Source organism: Dendrobates tinctorius, unplaced genomic scaffold (genome assembly GCF_039654945.1).
Source record: "Dendrobates tinctorius isolate UK_male_01 unplaced genomic scaffold, ASM3965494v1 ptg000069l, whole genome shotgun sequence".
Taxonomy (NCBI): Eukaryota; Metazoa; Chordata; class Amphibia; order Anura; family Dendrobatidae; genus Dendrobates; species Dendrobates tinctorius.
The window spans coordinates 25856376-25878302 of record NW_027361737.1 but is presented as its reverse complement, the minus strand read 5'-3'; the positions used below and the strand labels follow the sequence as shown (position 1 = coordinate 25878302).

At 42.5% G+C, this 21927-nt stretch overlaps 1 protein-coding gene across 5 annotated transcripts in view; it reads left to right on the top strand.

The window, feature by feature from the left end:
• Positions 1-21927, top strand: part of NGEF (neuronal guanine nucleotide exchange factor) — a 257073-nt gene that overhangs the window by 122541 nt on the left and 112605 nt on the right. Inside the window, exon 2 of one of the 5 annotated variants that reach the window (XM_073581247.1) lies at positions 18950-19091. The exons of the other annotated variants lie outside the window; for them this stretch is intronic. Coding sequence (XP_073437348.1) covers positions 18950-19091 — 142 coding nt within the window. The remainder of the gene's footprint in view (positions 1-18949; positions 19092-21927) is intronic. 5 annotated transcript variants of the gene reach the window in all.

The following is a 21927-nucleotide window of genomic DNA, read 5'->3' as shown; positions in this document are numbered from 1 at the left end:
CTAGAGCGTTTCCATTTCTAGTCCTAATTGCCAGCTCTAAATCAGGAACGCAAAAACTGCCAAGGGGGAAACACAAGAGTACTCAAGTGCTTCCTCTTCTCCATTGATTTACACAAACCACAATTTCCCTGATCCATTACAGTCTGTTTGTGGTTATTACCTTAGACACGTGTGTAAGACAGACTGATATACAGCTTATAATGACTCTTTATCTCATGCTCAACTGGCAGTAGGACATCATGGGATCTACAGATCACTGAGCAGATGTTCTTATACCTCCCATATACATTAAACTGATATTGCCCAGATATGTCGATGGGTTCGGTCAACAGTCTACAGTATTGTGTATGGGGGCCTCGGAGACTTGATTGTTAGGGGTGTTAGGGAACCGTGGCTGGTGGTGGGTTATGATAGCCAAGCTGAGTGAATGCTCCTGTGTATAGGACAACAAATCTGCTGCTTGTAAATAGAATGTTAGGGTACTGTCACACTTAGCGATGCACCAGCGATCCCGACAACGATATGGATCGCTGGTGCATCGCTAAGTGGTCGCTAGTGAGCTGCCACACAGGCAGATCTCACCAGCGACATAGCAGGGGTCTGGGGTCGTTACTGACCTGTCAGGCAAGGCGATCCTGACGTCCTCCCGCCCGCGTCCACGCGTCGCTCGTCGGCACCACAGAAAGCCCAGCAGGAAGCTGACGACGAGAAACGGCCCAGGACATTCTCGCGCGATCAGCGATAACCAGCGGGGGAGCGGTCGGAGGTAAGTATCAGACATAGCGATATCGCTAGCAATATCGCTGCTGCATCACAAAACCAGTGACGTTATAGCAATATTGCTAGCGATATCGCTTAGTGTGACAGGCCCTTTAGACTTTATGCACAAGACATTGCCACGTTCTTCTGTGGTGGCACACTGAGTCCCTGTTACTCCATATTGTGTTCCTGAAAGCACCTCAGGTTATACATGATACCTCAGAGAGCAATGCTCCTATAAGAGAACCTAGATAGACTCAAAACTATTTTTTTTTAAGTTCTGGTAGGAAAAGATTCAGCAAATGAGTGTGTTTTTTTTTTACATTCTTTAGGATATGTCCAAACAGGAACAAAACCGAACAAGTCCACAACAAAGTCCAAAATCTCTATATATTAGGCTGTGTTCACATGTAGCTTTTTTTTCGCGGGGTTTTTTCGCGGATTTGCCAATAAATCCCCTATAAAAACGCTTAAAATAAGCTTCCCATTCATTTTGCACTTTTTACCGCGAAAAAACGCAGCATGCTCATTAGTTTCGCGGATTTTTCCGCATTTCTGGCTCTTTCTGTGTGTCTGGAACCGCACGAAAAAAACCCGCATAAAAACCGTGCGTTTTTTGCGCAAAAAACGCGCAGAAAAAAATGCACGGTTTCTGGGAAGGAATCCGGTTTTTATGCAGAAATTTTCTGCATACGTGTGCACATAGCCTTAAGCGTATGTACGCACAGCATCTTCAAGACACTGGTAGACTTGCCAAGGATTTCCTAGGCAAGACCTCTTCAAGAAAAAGCCAGAGGTCTTTTTCATAAAGTGGCCTCACTATCGTCTTTTTTTTTGCTGTTGTTTAAACTGTGACTAGTAAGGTGCTTCCAAGCAGAATAAGCCTATAAAAAATGCCGCATGCACGTGCCCCGTATGAGAATTTGGAGTAGATTTTACAGCATTGGATTTTGCAACAATGTAATGCAAAGTGTTAAACAATGATATGCTCCAGGTTTAAAATTTTCACCGCAGGTTAATTTTTGCACATTCTGTGCAGAATTTCTACACAGGGTGTGAATGAAATTTGTTTGTCATCCACTTTTCTTGTACTGCAATACATTTTATATTTCTTTGCCCTTTAGAACTGCGATCCGATTCAGTAAAATGTGGAGAAGATGGAGGAAAACTTTTTTCCACCTTCTCCATTCTGTCAGGCTGCTGAAATCTGACTGCGCACAGATGTCATCTACTACGTGCAGCCTGATGTTTCCAGCACACTCATTGACTTGCATGGCCGAGTGCAATCCGAATACCAGATCAAATCTGAGCATGCTGCAATTTTTTTTGGACATGTGCACGGCCCCATAGACCAACATTGTTCTGTGTGCGATGCAATGTTTTGTTGGGTCTCCCTCAGACCAAAAATACACTGCTCAAAAAAATAAAGGGAACACTTAAACAACAGAATATACGGTAAATAGAAGTAAATTAAACTTCTGTGAAATCAAACTGTCCACTTAGGAAGCAACACTGATTGACAATCAATTTCACATGCTGTTGTGCGAATGGAATAGACAACAGATGGAAATTATTAGCAATTATCAAGACACCTTCAATAAAGGAGTGGTTCTGCAGGTGGGGATCACAGACCACATCTCAGGACCAATGCTTTCTGGCTGATGTTTTCGTCACTTTTGAATGTTGGTTGCGCTTTCACATTCGTGGTAGCATGAGATGGACTACAACCCACACAAGTGGCTCATGTAGTGCAGCTTATCCAGGATGGCACATCAATGCGAGCTGTGGCAAGAAGGTTTGCTGTGTCTGTCAGTGTAGTGTCCAGAGACTAGAGGCGCTACCAGGAGACATGCCAGTACACCAGGAGACGTGGAGGGGGCAGTAGAAGGGCAACAACCCAACAGCAGGATCGCTACCTCAGCCTTTGTGCAAGGAGGAACAGGAGGAGCACTGCCATAGCCCTGCAAAATGACCTCCAGCAGGCCACAAATGTGCATGTGTCTGCAGAAACGGTTAGAAACCGACACCATGAGGATGGTCTGAGTGCCTGACGTCCACAGATGGGGTTGTACTCACAGCCCAACACCCACTGCCAAACCGGTCATGCTGAAGGATATTACAGGCAGCAGATCGCTCTCCATGGCGTCTCCAGACTCTTTCACACCTGTCACATGTGCTCAGTGTGAACCTACTTTCATCTGTGAAGATCACAAGCCGCCAGTGACGAATTTGCCAATCCTGGTGTTCTGTGGCAAATGCCAAGCCTCCTGCACGGTGTTGGGCTGTGAACACACCCCCCCATCTGTGGACGTCGGGCACTCAGTCCACCCTCATGGAGTTGGTTTCTAACCGTTTGTGCAAACACATGCACATTTGTGGCCTGCTGGAGGTCATTTTGCAGGGCTCTGGCAGTGCTCCTCCTGTTCATCCTTGCACAAAGGCTGAGGTAGCAGTCCTGCTGCTGGATTGCTGCCCTCCTATGGCCCCCTCCACATCTCCTGGTGTACTGGCCTGTCTCCTGGTAGCGCCTCCAGCCTCTGGACTGTTATGATTAGGTCACTGAGGATAGCCGGGGAATAAGCTGGGGAACCAGAAAACCAGAAAGGTTGGTAACTAAGCGGATTGCAGACCCTTAAAACTAACAACACAAATTGAATTAGCCATGGGACGTACCTATGATGCCTTAGACACCTCAGCACAGCCAAAGAGTTAACTAAGCCTAAAGCAAGAAAGGGGAAAGCTAAACTGCCCCTGAGTAGAACACCAAAGGAATAGATAGCCCCCAAACATATTGCCGGTGAGACAAGATGAGGGACAAACACAGGCAGAAAATAGAGTAAGCAAATGATGGGGCCCAAACTTTCTAGATAGAACAGGACAGGAAAGATACTGTCTGCAATCATGCAAAAAACCCTAAGAAAAATCCAACACATCTGATATGCAAAAATACTGAGGCCACACGACCTCTCCCCCACTAGATCAGCATTCTGGTGTGAATTGGAAGCAAAACAAAAGATACTGATATAACAGGGGACTAGCAATACTGAACAGACTGACATAAGCTGTGGCATATGGGCATATGGAACACGGTCCAGCACTGGTCCCAGCAGGGAACAATGCTGAACCCATACAGCAAAGCAGAAAGCAGAGAAAGGCAAAAACTGAATCAAATGCAAAAAGATTCCAGCAAAAAAATAACTTATCTGAACGATGCAGGACCAAGCAGGGGGCAAGCGGACTTCAAAATGCACAGGAAGAAAACCAAATCACCAGCAACAACTGAGGGAAGCTTGCTGACTTAAATCTTCACAGTCTGTAAAACCTGACCTCCAATCATCCTCTTCAGGTGATTGACTTCTGTCAACCCGACCAGCTCCATTACCCGCTGCAACCACCAGAGGGAACCCAAACTCAGAAGTCAGGTCAAAAGTGTTCACAACACTGGACACTATGCTGACAGACACAGCAAACCTTCTTGCCACAGCTCACATTGATGTGCCATCCTGGATGAGCTGCACTACCTGAGCCACTTGTGTGGGTTGTAGAGTCCATATCATGCTACCACTAGTGTGAAAGCACAACCAACATTCAAAAGTGACGAAAACATCAGCCAGAAAGCATTGGTCCTGAGATGTGGTCTGTGGTCCCCATCTGCGAACCACTCCTTTACTGAGGGTGTCTTGATAATTGCCAATAATTACCATCTGTTGTCTATTCCATTTGCACAACAGCATGTGAAATTGATTTTCAATCAGTGTTGCTTCCTAAGTGGACAGTTTGATTTCACAGAAGTTTGATTTACTTGGAGTTATATTCTGTTGTTTAAGTGTTCCCTTTATTTTTTTTGAGCAGTGTATATTCGTCTGCACCTGCCCTTATAATAGGGGTGTTCTCCTCTAGCAAGATATTTGTAAATATTTATCAAATTAGTAAAAGGAATTTTTGAAAAGGAATGGAAATTTGGGGAACATTTTTCGGGCTGCAAATATTCAACTATCACCGCAGAAAGCAGAATTTGACCAGCTGTGACAGCTGGGAGTAGTTATTTTGTAACACGTTAGATCATTGATTGGACAGTAGACACTATTGCTTTGCAGAAACATATTAGCCGAAAGTGTGTATTTATTGGTTTTAACAAAAACATGAACTAAACTATTGTGCAAAAAATAGCATGCATCAAAAATAAAATGACATTTCACTTGTTACTTGATTCGTTGCAGATATTGCTCCGTGACAAAGCAAACATTTAGAGAATTTTGGAGTAGAAATTGTCCATTCAGACCTGACTTGCAGGGTTTTCATGGTTTTGTTGTTCCATCTTTTAGTGCATTGTGGAGTTTATCTCCATTAGAATTCCAGTGGCATGCACACATTCTCATTGGTAGCGGATTATTTACGCGCGGCTCTTCTGTGCCATGGCCTGCAAATTTGTTGCTATGTCCTTGTCAATCAGCCCGATGCTGCAGGGTGGTGATGCTTGTTATTGTACCTACTGTTTGCTCTCTGAAGGCATCTTCTTTTTCTTGCTCATAAAACATTTTTCTAGCACAGATCCTATCTCTGGGCTCTCTATTTGTAGACACGTTGATCTGTGCTGCGGCATGTCATATTATACTTTGATGACACTGCTGGGGAGTGGGGTCTCGATAGATGGTTATTGTGCAAGCTTCTACTCGAGCCTCCCCAGGCACATACCACCCACCACAGATAAAGCCATAAATCAATCTAATCCTCCTCTTATTTGAGGCCTCTCATAGAATCCTAATTCTTTATTTCTGTGTATCACCTGTCATGTCCCATGATTTAGAAACCATACAGACAGTATTGTATTATCATCCCTTTTAGAGATTGCCCTGTTTCTCTCCATGTGACTCTGACGTAGTTCTGAGGTCAGTATCCCCTCGCTTCTTCTTCCTCATTCTGTATGTCAGCCATGTTAAGAAGCACACGTGTCTGCATCTCTAGGTCAGAATAAGTTTTTTTTACATACCGTAATTGTGCATAATACTACAAGAATCCATCTGGAAAATAAGCCTTCTTCTGGAATCTTCACGCATGCCTACTGCAGTTGAGTTCAAGCTATCTGATGAAATCACTTCATGAGTAACGGTACATAGAGAGCTACAGAAACGGTCTCTCAAGGGCCGCACACACTCAGCCAAGTTATGGAGTCAGAAGGTTACCCATTCCAAAATTGTCCAAAGCATTAAATTTATCACTAGATTTTAGGGAAATTAACCCATAGCTTCCAACCATCCTGGATTCAGCAGGACTGTTCCGATTTGAGGGTCAGTCCCGCAACATCAAAGCTTTGTCCCAAATTCTGATACTCATCTTTTTCCAATGTCTTCATCACTTTGTAGCTCCTCTTCCTCGGGGGCGGGGACACTTCTCTCTGCTCAGTGCATAATCTAAATCATATTATTCACTTTTTTCTCCATCCCCAGGATCCCTGTTGGTAAGCTGTAGCTCTATCTAGGAGCCACAGTCCACAATGATAAACATGGGAGAATTTGGTAATCTTGGCCTGTATCGCAGGCAGCAAATCCAGAAGCAGATTATACATGTCCGTAGAGATACATGGTGTAAATTTGCCGCGTTCCTCTTTGTATTCTTCACAAGTTGGGAGGTATACTGAACCACCAGCAAGTCGTTTTACTGCTGGAGTTTAGCATTCTAAACATTCCCCTCTCCAAACTGTCCGTTTAGCACTTTGTCTAAAAATAAATGATAAAACAGTATGTGCTGCATTTAAATTACCCGGAGAAGAGAACATAAAAGACTCAGCAACTCACAGACTTCATTTTCAAAGTAGTAAAAAAAAAAATTTGCTCCCAGTTTTTTTTCACCACATGGAAACACTAATATTCCAGCTCCTAACTGAGCCTTTCTCATGCAAGAATCTAGACAACAAGGTTGAAACCAGCTTTTCGATTTTTTTTTTTCTATACAACCAGACCAAAATTCATGGATGGTCAAAATAAAGACCACGTCCCCATACCATGTCCTTAAAATGGTCTTGAATCACAAACACCTAAAATGAATTCAAACTTCTGGTGGCAGGAAAGACTGAGCAAACTTTTTGCACAGTGCATGTAATATAATAGCACTACAGAGTACAGAAAAAAATAAGAGCAGATTGAAAATGCACCCAGCATATAGGACAAGACACAGTAAAGGCCCATTTTGATGAGCTGAGTGGTTGGTTCGGGTCTCGGCGGTCTGATAGTTGCAAAATGAGTATTAGAACCCTCGTTCCTGACTATAAACATACCTGCTATCATCCAAACAAGCAAAATGCTCATTCATTGGGTGACTGGATCTTTTATGCTGCCATAAAAATCATAATTTTCGGCAGCACATGGCCTCAAGTAAACAAGGATTGTGCAGCCAATAATATGATACTGTATATAGGGACATAACGGTTTATTAATAGTCGTTCTGCTCACATCGTTGTTCATTGACTTGTGTAAACAGTCTAGTAAATGAGTTGTGACTGACTTTTATATAGATGATCAGCGCTTGTTTAGCTGGCTGAAATTAGTCTGCCCAAGGGCTCAGGCACACATTTGTGCAAATCAGTCCTCCCAAGAACTGCTAATGCACATACTGGCTACAGGTCTGACAGCAGACTAATTTTCATGGACGTCTGCATGAGTCCAAGGTTAAGTTAAGTTGTCCACCCTATTTTTAATAACCAGCAAAGGTTAAGCAGACACCTGCGGACTGATATAAATAGGCTGGAAAGGTCCATGGATATTGTCCTCTTCCCAGTCTTATTCTGGCTATTAGCTTTGGCTCTTCTCGATTGCCCTGGTCTGGTGGCAATTTGGGTAATGTTTTTGGGGTTCATGTCAGCTATATAATGTCTGCTGACATCAAGCCCAAGGGTTAGTAATGGAGAGGTTTCTATCAGCAGGGCTGTGGCGTCGGTAAGCCAAACCTCGGCCTCCTCTATTTCCATGACACCGACTCTGACTCCACCAAAATGGGCTCCGACTCCACGAAACCAAAGTCCATATGTAGGTCCCACGATGATCCCAGTCTTCTATCTATCTAGCTATTTATATCTGTATATAAGATTGCTTTATTGGTTTAGTAAACTATCTTTAAATGACAGAGAATTACAGTATGTAAAAGCTGATGTTAAAAACGCATTGCATACGGATTGTCTGCGCATGTCATACAGATGTCATGCAGATGCTAGTTGAGAAAAATCGCATTGTACTTGCATGAAACTCATTCTACTTTTCTGGATCAACATTGGGGGAATATTTTTTATGCAGATGAGAGCAAGCCTTTAGTGTGTAGTGTTTATGTTACAACTAGAGATGAGCGAACATCATCGTCTCCCTCCTTAATCGGCAAGCTATAGCGCTTACTGAAGAAGCTGCCGAGGGAACCTGGATACCTGGATCACTCCCGATGATCAGCTGTTCGGCACCGCACCTGCCTGTGTCGAGGCTGTGGGACAATCACAACACATGCATGGAGAGACTGTGTGTTGGGCGGTAAGCCCTATAGCTTGCCGAATAAGGAAGGAGCCACGATGTTCGCTCATCTCTAGTTACAACCAGCAAAAGGTGTTACTGTCTAGTGTCAGTATTTATGGTATAGCAGCAGTTACTGGGAATTACACACAGCATACAGGACTGGAGAAGTGGTTCTCTGCACTATAATTTACATATATACAGTATTACTTAAGATGTTGAAAATAACACCAAGCATAGAGAACAGAGAAGAAGCACTGCCAAAGATCTATAAAATGATCTCCACTGGGCTTCTGGTATGTATATTTCCAATTACTCTGGCAGAAACCGTCTCCATGAGGGTGATATGAGGGCCTGACATTCTGTACTGGGACCTGTGATCACAGCCACAAACCATGCAGCTCGATTGGCATTCACCAGGGAACACCAGAATTAGCAGCTCTGCCATTTCTGCCCCGTTTGCTTCTTCCAGCGCAAACTGATTCGGCGGTAGGTCAGTGATGGCCTAGGGAGGCACATCCTTAGTAGAGGGTGCACAGGCTTCCTCTTCAAAGTTAACATTACCCTGCTGTTAGGTGTTGGGATGCACTCTTCAAAGCCATTGTCAGACGTTACGCTGGTGCAGTGGCTCCTGAGTTCTCCTTGGTGCCGGACACTACCCAGTTCCATATGGCCATAATGTTTAGATGATTTCTGGATGAAGAAGGCATTGATGCTATTGACTGACCCTCAGGTTCCGAAGACCCGAATCCAATTAAGGACCCCTCTGACATTATGTATTAGTGCATCCAGCAATGCCATGTAGCACCACAGACTGTTCAAGAGGTCACTGATGTCCTGGTCCTAATCTGGGAAAACTCTAGACACCATCTGCTATCTTATCAGGAGCATGCCCAGATGTTGTCAGGGGTGCATACACACAGTACTGAATCACATTCCGAGTTGCTGTGAGGAAATTTACAAAAATTGGACCTGCCTGTGATTTCAATTATTTGATTTGATTTTTGTGGTGATTTGGAATCCAGCCCTCCGTTGGTTGATGATTTTATTTTCCATTGGCTATTGATTTTGTTCCTAATGAGTTATACAATTTATATATAGATTTACAACTTGAATCTTTCATTTAATCTCTGATGCGTTGTGTCATTTGTGTTCTTTCACTCTTTTGCACAGTGTATTAGCTTCCCTTAATTTGCTAAAATTGCCTAGTAGATGCACTGTAGAGCGGTAACACCACCTTAATGCTAGCGTAGGTTACATAGTTGATGGATATCTATTGTTGTGTTTATACTATTAAGTAAAATGTAGTTGTGGTCTACTGTGAGGGTTGATACCGCTCAGTCAAATTGTCTATTTTGCTTTGCTTGTTACAAAATCCGAAATGTCAATATTACCGCCTTTTTGTATAAATGGGGGCAAAAACTGCAATTTGACAGCAACCTGTGGATCACTTCCATTTTAAATTCTTTTTCTCAATAAAAGATACCATATATAGGAATGTATATACTTTAACTGTAGTGAAAGGTTGCAGACTTTTATGACCGGTTAAGACTTGTACCTTGTTCTAAACTGTGTTATATTCTGACTGTATATTCTGACTGTAGAGTTTTTATCCTTTTTTCCATACTTTATTGTGAAATATAGGCATACTTAGTAAGCTGTGCAGAGGTCATTGTGCAGGGAAAGGGAGGAGGTGAGCTCTGTCCATCACATTGTCGTGTAGACTCGTCCTGTGTGACGTGACCCACAGGTCGGTAAATAAAACGACAAGACAAACAAGGGAACACCGGGGACAGGTTTACAACGGTGGGCCCTACAATAGGGAACGGGGATGTGGAGACCTCCTGCACTCCCCTGAGGCAGTGTCCCTGAACGCTCCTAACATTCCCTATACAGGCTCTTCACCTGTCACCGACCAGGATACCTGAATCCCTCACTAGCCCTGCACCTATCCCTTACTAGGGAACTGTTTAGTGCGGACACTGGTCACACCGCTGTACTAATATAACATTAGGGAAAACAAAAAACAGGGAAAACACACAACTTAGCTTTGCTCTGCTGCAATTTCTCCAAGCATCAGAGTACAGCACCCGGATACAGCTTCCACCTTTTTATAGGAAGGAGGGGAGGGTTTACACCTGCTGGCTAATTTACACATGTAGTAACCCCAGCGGCCACCGGGGGCAACCCATTAGCAGCAACCAAGGTTGCAATAACCCCAGCGGCCACCGGGGGCTAAATTAACATTAAGCTAGAGGCTTGAAGAAAAAAAAAGGTTATATGTGAGCCAGATCTGCCACAATCCAAGCATGGATTGTGACACACATATTGTGAATCATGGATCCATCCTACATCCCCTTTAGCCTTACAATATTTATTGTAATATTGCCTGTGATGAAGGTAAGATTATTGCTGATCTCTACAGAACAGTAACTGATGACCTACTATGAGCCCTAGTAACCAAGGGAGATCACAAGATTTTAGATTTTATATATAAAAAATTGTTTTAATCATTATTTATTCTACTAACTTATACAACTCTATTAATTCCACAGCACTTTACAGACATTATCATCTCTGTCCACATTGGGGCTCACAGTCTAGATTCCCTATCAGTATGTCTTTGGAATGTGGGAGGAAACCGGAGAACCAGGAGAAAGCCCACGCAAACATGGGGAGAACATACAGACTCCTTTCAGACATTATTCTCGGTGGGATTTGAATGCTAACCACTGAGCCACCGTAACTTCTCATGAGGCATCTCTTTAAGGATCAAAACCATAATAAAGCAGGGGATGGATTTTCACATCACATTTCTGGCTTACTTGTATAGTGTACTTTTTGAAAACTTCTTACATACACCGTATATGCTAAAAGTGTCCATAGGACTCTATCAGAGGCGTAACTAGGGATTCAGCTCGGGGTGGGGGGGCAAAACATCTCAGTGGGTCTCTAACCAGTAACCTTGATTACAACTATGGTAGCACACTTATATTACCGCCATATGGTGACATATAGTGGACACACCTGACGTCTCACATTTCCAGCACCATCCCCATATATACCCAACCTTCCCAAATGCTTTATCTTGCTGATACCTGAATACTGAGCCACTGCTGCTGTATGTGTCCCTATAACTGCACCTGCTGTTTAGCACAATAACGGCGCTCCTCCTACTGCCCCACATTATAATACCCACTACTGCGGCCATTACATAATAATAATGCCCCTTTTGTGCCCTCTAGAGGTAAAATTGCTCCCTAGAAAATAGTAATAAACTGTGCAAATGCCTTAAAAATCAGTGTCGATATTTTGCCCCTTTGGAGTCCACAATACTCTGACTACCCCTATAACAATAACTATAACAAATGCTTAAGTGCCCACTTAGCATTTAATAATGTCCACTGGGTCCCCACGGTACAGCTTTTCTATACACAGTATGGTGGACCACAGCTCCTTTATACAAGGTATGATGTCCCCACAGCTCCCCTACAGTGAAGGAAATAAGTATTTGATCCCTTGCTGAGTTGTACGTTTGCCCACTGACAAAGACATGACTAGTCAATAATTTTAAGGGTACGTTAATTTTAACATTGAGAGATACAATATTGTATAAATTATATAAATTTATTTTCATTTTTAAGTGAGAATATAAGTGAGTGAGTATAATGGCCCTCATATTAGCCCCCAAACTGTATACTTGCCCCTGCATTAGCCTCCAACCAGTATTATGGCCACTGCATTACAGAGAACTTGTCATCAGGGTTATACATATTAAACTAAAGGCATTACCACAATGGCGCTCGTATACAGATTTAATACATTCTTTCAGTGAAGAAATCTGCAGCCCAGTTTTTATAAAATCATCATTAGAAGTTTTGGTGCCCATATACTCATCATACATATCCTCCATCCCATAGTCGAGTGTCCATATACCCATCATACATCCTTCATCTCATAGTCACATGCCCATATACCCATCATACATAGCCTACATCCCGTAGTCCCGTACCTATATACCCATCATACATATCCTCCATCCCATAGTCCCGTGCCCATATACCCATCATACATATTCTCCATCCCATAGTCCCGTGCCCATATACCCATCATACATATTCTCCATCCCATAGTCCCATGCCCATATACCCATCATACATATTCTATTCTCCATCCCATAGTCCCATGCCCATATACCCATCATACATCCTTCATCTCATAGTCCCATGTCCATATACCCATCATACATATCCTCCATCCCATAGTCCCGTGCCCATGTACCCATCATACATATCCGCCATCTCATAGTCCCATGCCCATATACCCGTCATACATATCCTCCATCCCATAGTCCAGTGCCCATATACCCATCACACATCCCCATCCCATAGTCCTGTGCCCATATACATATCCTCCATCCCATAGTCCAGTGCCCATATACCCATCACACATCCCCATCCCATAGTCCCGTGCCCATATACATATCCGCCATCCCATAGTCCCGTGCCCATATACCCGTCAAACATATCCTCCATCCCATAGTCAAGTGCCCATATACCCATCACAAATCCTCCATCCCATAGTCCTGTGCCCATATACATATCCGCCATCCCATAGTCCCGTGCCCATATACCCGTCATACATATCCTCCATCCCATAGTCCGGTGCCCATATACCCATCACACATCCTCCATCCCATAGTCAACCATTATGACATCATAATGAGCGGCGGCGGGGCTTGCAACCTTTGATGACATCAGCGTCGCCATGGCAACCATTGTGACATCATAATGAGGGGCGGGGCTTGGCGCGCACACACTGCTTCCCCAGTATGCAAATAGGGGCATTGTGACATCACAATGAGGGGCTGGGCTTGACGGGCACACACTTTTTCCCCCAGTATGTAGATAGGGGCAAAATTGTTTGGTGAATTGGAACGCGTGGGGTTAAAATTTCGCCTCACAACATAGCTTAGGACGCTCTCGAGGTCCAGACGTGTGACTGTGCCAAATTTTGTGGCTGTAGCTGCGACGGTGCGGATGCCTATCCCGGACATACAAACAAACAAACATACACACACACACATACACACATACATACACACTTTGAGCTTTATATATTAGATAAAACATGGTGTGAACATAGCCTTAGACTACACCACTAGAGTACTTCTATGTAGCTTAGGTGTCATAATGCATCTGGATCATTTGTAATGGCCATGCATATGTGCACTTCATTTTGTTCTCGCTGGTTGATAATTGGTTTCTGTAGGGAGGGTTATATATATATACATGAAAGATACATATCTTTATATCGTGATAGCCAGTAGACTACTCAGGTCTCTTCATCAGGCATAGAATAACACAAAATCTGAAGAATCACATATTTCTACACAACAGGACACAGGAATAATGCAATAGATAAGACAAGTGACGTGTAGCAGAACTATCAGTATGGGAAGGAAACAGTTGTGTAAATATTAGAACAGTTTGTAGATAAGGAGTTTGAAAGTTTTATTGTCCTGTGATTGAAGTCTAGTCCATGATTATGATGCCCCCAAATGGTCTGAGCAGCATATTCCTTAGTTGATGTAGAAAGACATAAATCCATGCGACACAATCATTCCTGCATGAAAGGTTGACATACTTTATGTTTGTGAAAGGGTGTGTGAAAGGTTGTCATGAGTTTGTACTCCCAGATTCTTCTGTCTCTCTGTGATTTGAAGTTACCTTTAAATACTAGTAATTTCATGTGTCGTCATCAGGGTTACAAAATTGTTTGGCCACAGGTAGAGCTATTCTTTCTTTTATTGTGTGGCGGGAGCGCACACAGACAGAAGAGGGCCCCTGTGCAAGAACAGCATAGGGGCCCTGTGTAGTCCAATAGCTCATTATAATGCAAAATTTCACCTGCTTTGGAGTTAGTGGTGAGCCCTCTTACTTTAAGACCCTCTTTACGGCTGCACCAATGGAATGTTTGTCCCTCCTTTAAGGGGTTGTCTGGGATAAGCACACAAATTATATATGAAAGTTTCATACATTTTCATTACACAGTAATTCAAGGGTTTGTCTTATATTTTTGGCCAAGGGTTGAAAATCTGTAAAATAATAAAATAACCATTATTCACCCATTCAATCTTGCCACTCCAGGCAGCCCCAGCGATCTTGCAGTGATGGACCTTCTCTTTCAAAAGGACCTCATAGGCAGTTGCATGGCCTTTCGCTAAGGATTGTCATAGCATGAGACCCAGTTCAGCTCACGGAGTTTAGTGGCTTATGTGAAGAATTCTGTTGATGTAGAATTTACTTTTATAGTATTTGACCATATATCTTATAAGTAGAAGAGGCTGTGAGCCATATATACTGTAGGAATAAGAAACCTTTGTGTGTTTGTGCGGTCCAATATACAATTCTAGGCCTAGGGAATCTTACTATGGAATTAATTAATCATGTTCAGAGACAGATCACAGCTCCGAGATACTATTGGCTTGTTTTTTTTTCTTCTAAATGCCGATGGCTAAATTTTAATTAGAGTTGCAGTTAATTTTGTCTATAATATGTCAGATCTCTCGGCAGAACTTTCTCTTTGTCCCTCCGCCTTTGCTTATCCCTACTCTCTCTGGTCTCTGTAAATCTTCTTTTCGAGCCTCTTGCATGCTCCTCCAACAGCTATGTGGGTTAAGGCAAAATTCTGACCCAAATAGGAAGAAAACAGCATGCGTATCATTTGCCTAATAAAGCTTATGTAGTTTGATTATGCCGCGGTTACGGCAATATGGCAGTAATTTACAATTCCTTCTTGTATCCTGTAGCCTATATTAGTAAGAACTTTTTGTGCGTTCTAAGCCCTTGAGAGTCGTATTACTTTTATATTAACTACTGTTTATATTGTTGCAGTGCCCACTCAGTACATTGTCTGGCATAGCACAGATGCCGAATGCAGCCAACATCTAAATCCAATCCCAAGATTATGATTGCAAAGATAGATTCTGGAAAGCCTTGACTGATGTCTATGATTTTATACAGTTCTTCTAGGAATGAGCTAAGCTGACGTCACGCACCAATAACCATTCACAAAAGTGACGGATAGGATGTCCTTCACCTACAAGTGTCTGAATATGAGTATAATGATAAAGTGTTTCTTTAGTCATTCTATCCACTGCCATTGTTAGGTTTATTCAATATCAGAAAACGTTCACTAAGAATTACGCATCGGTTCATTCATATTTGTTTGAGTTTACCAATAATTTTAAAGGTGTCGGTGAACATATAAATACATTTATGGATTTTACTTACGGTACATTGATGGATACTGTCTAATGACATTATAATTCTGCAGCCTCCTGACTACCAAATTAGATTATTTGCTGCCATCAATTCTGTGTATTTTGCCGTCCCTTAAAACTTATCCCAAGGGCTGTATGGTGATGTTTAGTCTTTTTTTAGTACATAAATGATCTAACAATATTCCAAGATGGAAAGAAACTTACTTTTCCGCAAATTCTAAGTCCATTGATTAGTTGCCTGAAATATTTTTGAGGCCCTGACTTTATGCTGAGGCATGCAAAAAAGAAGTCTTTTCATGAAAAACATGCATAATACAGATGACACAACTTATCGAGATGCCAAAGATACCACAATGCCAATAGAGCAAACAAGAAAAAGAAATACAGTATCTTGTCTATTTAGGGATGGGAAGAACGCTGTCTTTACAATGGGGAAAGTAGTTGTGTTATATGAATTTACTTTACACTGTTATACTGTGTGCGGGGCTGAGTGTCCAACATACTGTGTGAGGGGCTGTGAAGAACCATCATACTGTGTGGGGGGCTGTGAAGAACCATCATACTGTGTGGGGGGCTGTGTGGAACCATCATACTGTGTGGGGAGCTATGTGGTATCATACCATTTGGGGAGCTGTGCAAGAATCATACTGTGTGGTGGACAATTATACGTGAGGGAACTATGGGACATCATACTGTGTGTTGGGGGCATTCTGTGTGGAGGGTCTGTGAGGACATCATACTAAGAATGGGGCTATAAGGGCATCATACTGTGTGGTAGGCTGTAGGGGGCAATCATACCGTATTTGAAAATATGGGACATCATATTATGTGGGGGCTATGCAGGCATCATACTGTGTGGAGGGGCTGTAAGGGCATTATACAGTGTGGAGCTCTGTTGGGGCTATAGTACTGTTTGTATGGAGGAGGGAGGCTGTGGAGGCATCATACTATGTGTGGGTGCTATGGGGGGTTTATGAGGGCTGTGGGACCTTCATGTTGTGTAGGGGATGTGGGAGAGCCATCAAATTGTGTGGGGCAATTATACTATGATCATACACATAAGGCCCTGAGCAACAAATTTGATGTCACTCGGGGTTGAAGCGTGGTCTAATTTTCTCGTATTGAGATTGCCTACTACATATCGTTAGAAGAATCATGTGAGTGATTGGATCTCAGAACAGCATCTGGGTGAGAGAATCAAAGTCCTGAGAAGAGGGTCTAGGTTAAAGATGAAAAGTCTTTGAGAAGGCTGTCTGAGAGGAAACAAGAGACAGTACAACAAGTGACCGTAACCAAAGCTGTACAGTAGAGAAGAGCAAAAGCATTTGTGGCTGCCAAACCAGAGCACTCGCAACCTCCGTCTACCTGCCAGCATTCCTGGTACCCCTCCTATTTAGTATGCCCGGTGGAACATCATTCGTGAATCACACCACAACGATATCTTCAAGCATAAATGGAACACACCAGACCGGATAATAAGAAGAGATGCCAGAAGGTAAGAAATGGTTCACAGGGCTCTCATCTGCTTGCTATTGACTTCCGATGTGGCCAATGGATCAGGGTCCTGTGAATCATTTTGCTCATCTGTACTGTACATGTATCTAAGGTGTAAAGGTAAAAAAAACAAGAGATTGGTTAATGTAATGCTGTGGCAATGGCAAAAAAAAAATTAATTGTTGATCTTGCTGATCAGATAAAGAACAAGTATCTCATCTCAACACACGGCATCTTGCACTACCGACATCAGGTGGAAATCTGACATCTCCACTTCTTCCCATTCATCACCTTCAGGCTCTTTACAAGTAGGAAGCCAGGACAACACTTCAGCAATCGTGTTAGATTTGCTTGCTCTGTATTTAATAGTGAATTGGTAATTTGCCAGTCATGATGCCATCATCTGCTTTAGCGCTGCCAGTCGGGCTGTGTTCAGGTGTGACGATGGGTTGTTGTCCATGAAGGCTCTGAAATGAATAAACATCAAGTAATTTTTGAACGTCAATGTAACTGCCCACACTAATGTACTAATGCAAGGAACTCAAGCTTGAAGGAACTGTAGTTCTCTGGATTATGACTATTGGTTTGAGGGAATGACCGGCATAAGCAATCACCTTCTCCTTGGACTTGTGCAAGAACAGCTACTAGCCTTCTTGCTAGCATCAGCAAAGAGGTGAAATGGACAGTTGTAGTCAGGATATGCCAACTAAAGAAGCCTTCGTTAAAATTTTCTTCAGTTGATTAAAGGAGACATATAATGCCTCAGTCCAAAAGATTGATGGACTCTTTCTTGTGTTGCGTGCAGAATGACCACTTAACAGCTCTTGCAGGGTTGCAGGAACCATGGGTGAAGTTTTATATGAAGTGGCGGTAGTATCCAGAAAATACCAAGAAACTTCTGACCTCTTAGATAGTAGTTGGGATAAGCCACTTCTGGAAAACCGCAATCTTCTCAGGATCTGGAAGCACTCCTTCAGCACTCACTATGTGGTCTAGATACAGCACTCTGGGTTTCAATAGATGGCACTTGGAGGCCTTGACTTTCAAGTCATAGTTGATGAGGGTCTTGAAGACATCCAACAGCTGCCTCCACTAAGGGGAGGGTGTTGCTGGGAAGATAACGCTGCCATCAGAAATTATATTACATGAAAATGGGAGTTACCAATGTGATGTGTAATAGCTGCTCTCTGCTCTCCTGATCTCACTGCATAGCTGTTTGTGATTAATCCTGACACATCCTCTCAGGGCTTCAGCTTCCATCTCACAGTCAGGCAGGGTTGCAATATTGTTGCAATACAGCAGAGTTCAGAGAAAAGCAAAAAAATGTGCAAGAACACAAAATTAATTTCTCCTATTCTGTGTTAGTTACTTGTCTCACACTGGTAACTCCCCTTCATGTAAAATAAGCTCTGGAGTCAGAGTTATCTTTCAGGCAGCGTCCGCTCTGTGTTCTGTCCATATTTAACATTGCAAAGAATAGTAGAGGCTTTGTGAGTTATTTATTTTTCCATACGTGAAAAACACGGTCACACTGATGGTAAAGGTGGACACAAGGATGACACACTGATGATGACACGCTGATGGTAAAAAGTGGACCCACGAATGACACACTGATCCAAAACACTGATGACACTGGTACCTTTTTGTGTACGTGAAAAATACTGACCGTGTGAATATGGCCTAACTCAGAAACAAATATTATTGGGCTGCTCTGTTACTTCCTTCTCTTTATCTTTGTATCCCAGACTTCAAAGCTTTGGAGTTTTGCTACGTCTGTAATTTAGATGTAATCTCTTAGAATATAACTATGAAATTTCATCTCTGCCACTTTCTAATAGTGATTACTGACATTTCATTATGAGACCCATTGTTATCAGAGATCAAGATTGTTGCTTTCTTCGCTTATTTCTTCTCCCAACAGATACAAAGCAGCTGCTCCACATTTTTTATAAATTGATCTGCGAAGAATCCAATGATTTGACCTTGGATGCTTGTGCTGCCCTTTCCTTTTGCATCACCAAATCCAACTGCTTTAGCTGCCATTCCCGCATGACAATTTTTAGGTACATAAGATGTTTTCGTCTGCTGCTTGTTATATTTAGCTCAGATAGTTATTATTTTTTTATATACCGTAGATGGTGAAGCCTTCCTTACACAGTTAATCCTTTTTCATATATTTTCCCCATGTTTAGCAACCACTTTAAATTCTGGCTAGAAAAAACACACGCAAAAGCTAAATCTTTGTGAGCAGGACTCAAGGTCGTGAACTAATACCATATAGCTGAAAATACAGCAACGACGCCTACACCTATCACTTAAAGAGGACCTGTCTGCAGGTCAAAAGTGGCCAATTTTTGCTCCTATTTTTTCCCCCTGCTCCCCTTAATTTTCTGCTTTTAATTTTCAATATGGTTCCGGAGATATTATTTATTCCATGTCTTGTTATTTAGTCGTCCCTAAATGCTTATTTTTGTGTTCTTCAACAAGGATGTATTGCTCAGTGGATTTTTGAGGGTTGGTGTTTTTTACGCTGCTCTGCATAATCACCTTATTAAGACCAAAAATTACGGTAATCTTGTTGAGCTAAGAAAATGAAAAGGCCCACATGTCTGGAACCATATAGCAGATTAAATAAAAATGTAATCCTCAGGTGAGTAGCAAGAATGAAATAATAGAAAAAACTAGTAAGTTGCACTACCAGAGATGAACTGAGAATTTAAGTCCAGCAATGGATATGAATAGTTTGTGGTTTCCATTACTTTTCGTCCATAGTACGCACCATTATTCCTTCCATAGCTAAGAGAACTTTTTTGAAGATAGACAATTTTGTAGAATAAACTATTTCTAGTGGACCAGTGCATTATTATATAATATCTGGTAGTCTAAGCTTTAGTGGATAATATCTCTTTATCTAGCGGGTTAATAAATAATTTTCTTTGTGGTCTGATGTGTTAGTTAGAAAGTCCCCTGGTGGCCTAGGAGTTAACACTTTAATATGGAAATGCTAACTGGTGATCAATAAGTAAACTGAACAACATTGCTGGCAGTTTATGACTTTACTTCATAGCTCATGTATATTCCATGGTAGTCTAAGGGTGGTGTCTATTTTTTTAATTCTTCCAGTCTGGAAGTTAGCTACAGTTTACATTTAGTGCTCTTTTTGTACTTGGGTAACATGGTCTCTAGTGTACAAAGTGCTGTAGAGTCAGGAGTGGTCACAGATAGAAGAGGGACCCTCTGCAGAACAATATATGGACGCAATAGTGTTGTTCTGCCTTCTTCCATTTATGACGCTGTGTGGATTCCAGCATACGGCTTAACCTTTCATCCACTCCCAGAAACAAGACTGAATATGGACAACGATGGGAGATGATAACAGATGGTATAGTAGAACACAGTAGTAGATGAGATCAGGAGTTGTTGTACAAAGTGTGGATGATTCAGGTAAAAACTACAAAAGACACATAATACAACATGTCAGTACTAGTAGACAGTATACAATACTGGCAGGTAATAGCAATGCAGGGTATTATCACAACAGTAGCAATGATACAGGATGCTGATATCATGCATTATATAAGAGCTGGGCAATATAACATGCACAGCAGCAAAGGAGAAAGAAATATCTAACACAACTAGTGGCTGCCAGCTTTAGGCTATGTGCACACGTTGCAGATTCCGCTGCGGGTTTTTCCGTGCGGAAACGCAGGTAAAACCGCAGGTAAAGTGACCTGCGGTTTTCCTGCGGTTTGGTCTGCGGTTTTGCCCTGCGGTTTCACACCTCTACTATGTTAAAGGTGTGAAAGCACTGCGGAAACCGCCCAAACAATTGACATGCTGCGGTTTGTAAACCGCAGCGAAACCATGCGGAAAAAACCGCAGCGTGAGCACAGCGTTTTTGAAAACCCATAGGCTTTCATTGTACTGTACCATGTCAGCGGAACTGCTGCGTTTCCGCAGGGCCAAAACCGCTGCGGAAACGCAGCAGAATCCGCATCCTGTGCACATAGCCTTACACTCACTGAACAGAGGTTGCATAACTAGAGGATGCTTATAACAAACATACAGTAAAATAACATCACAGGAGCTGAGCATGCAATGCAAACATCATAGGGGGCTGCATTATGGCTGCTAACAGAGATGCATAACTCATAATTGCATTATCCTTACCGGAATCCGCTTGTTAGAGCAATAGTTTTGCAAAGAGCTGAGCTAAAGACGTGGGCTGCTCAGGAGACGGCTGGAGAATGGTTACATGTTGTTGACCAAGGCTAGAAGAAGGGGCGGTTCTGAACAATTAACCATTCGGGGAACAGAGGATTCCAATCACAGGAATAAAAGAGAAGGGCAACTTATGACACCTAATGGCCATAGCTGTAACAGCACTTGAAAATATCTAGCTGCACAGAATGGGCAGAACAAGTGCATTGTAATGCGCAATTCCATCTGCTTTGGAGGTAGTAGTCGCCCCCTTACCTATTGTGCTCTTGTGTGGTTGCACAGGTTGCACCAATAGCATGTTTACCTCTGTCAACAGGGAAAGGCCTGAGTCACACTAAAGAGAAATACGGACAAGTGCGAAGCGCAAAAACAACGCATCGCACTGGGACCAATGTTAATCTATGGGGCAGCTCCCATCAGCTGATTTTTTCTCAGCTGTATTATACGGGCTGAGAAAATCGCAGCATGCTGCGATTGTCAGCGTATTACCCTTGTAATACGCCAATGCAAGTCTATGGGGCAAGAAAACTACGGATTACACATGGACCAGACGTGTGACTTGTGAGAAATACGCACCGGTGTCCTTTAGCAAAAGTCGGCAATTCATTTTGCGATACAGTAAAATCACACTGACATGTTTAACAGTGAATAGAAAGAATAGATATAGACACATAGGAT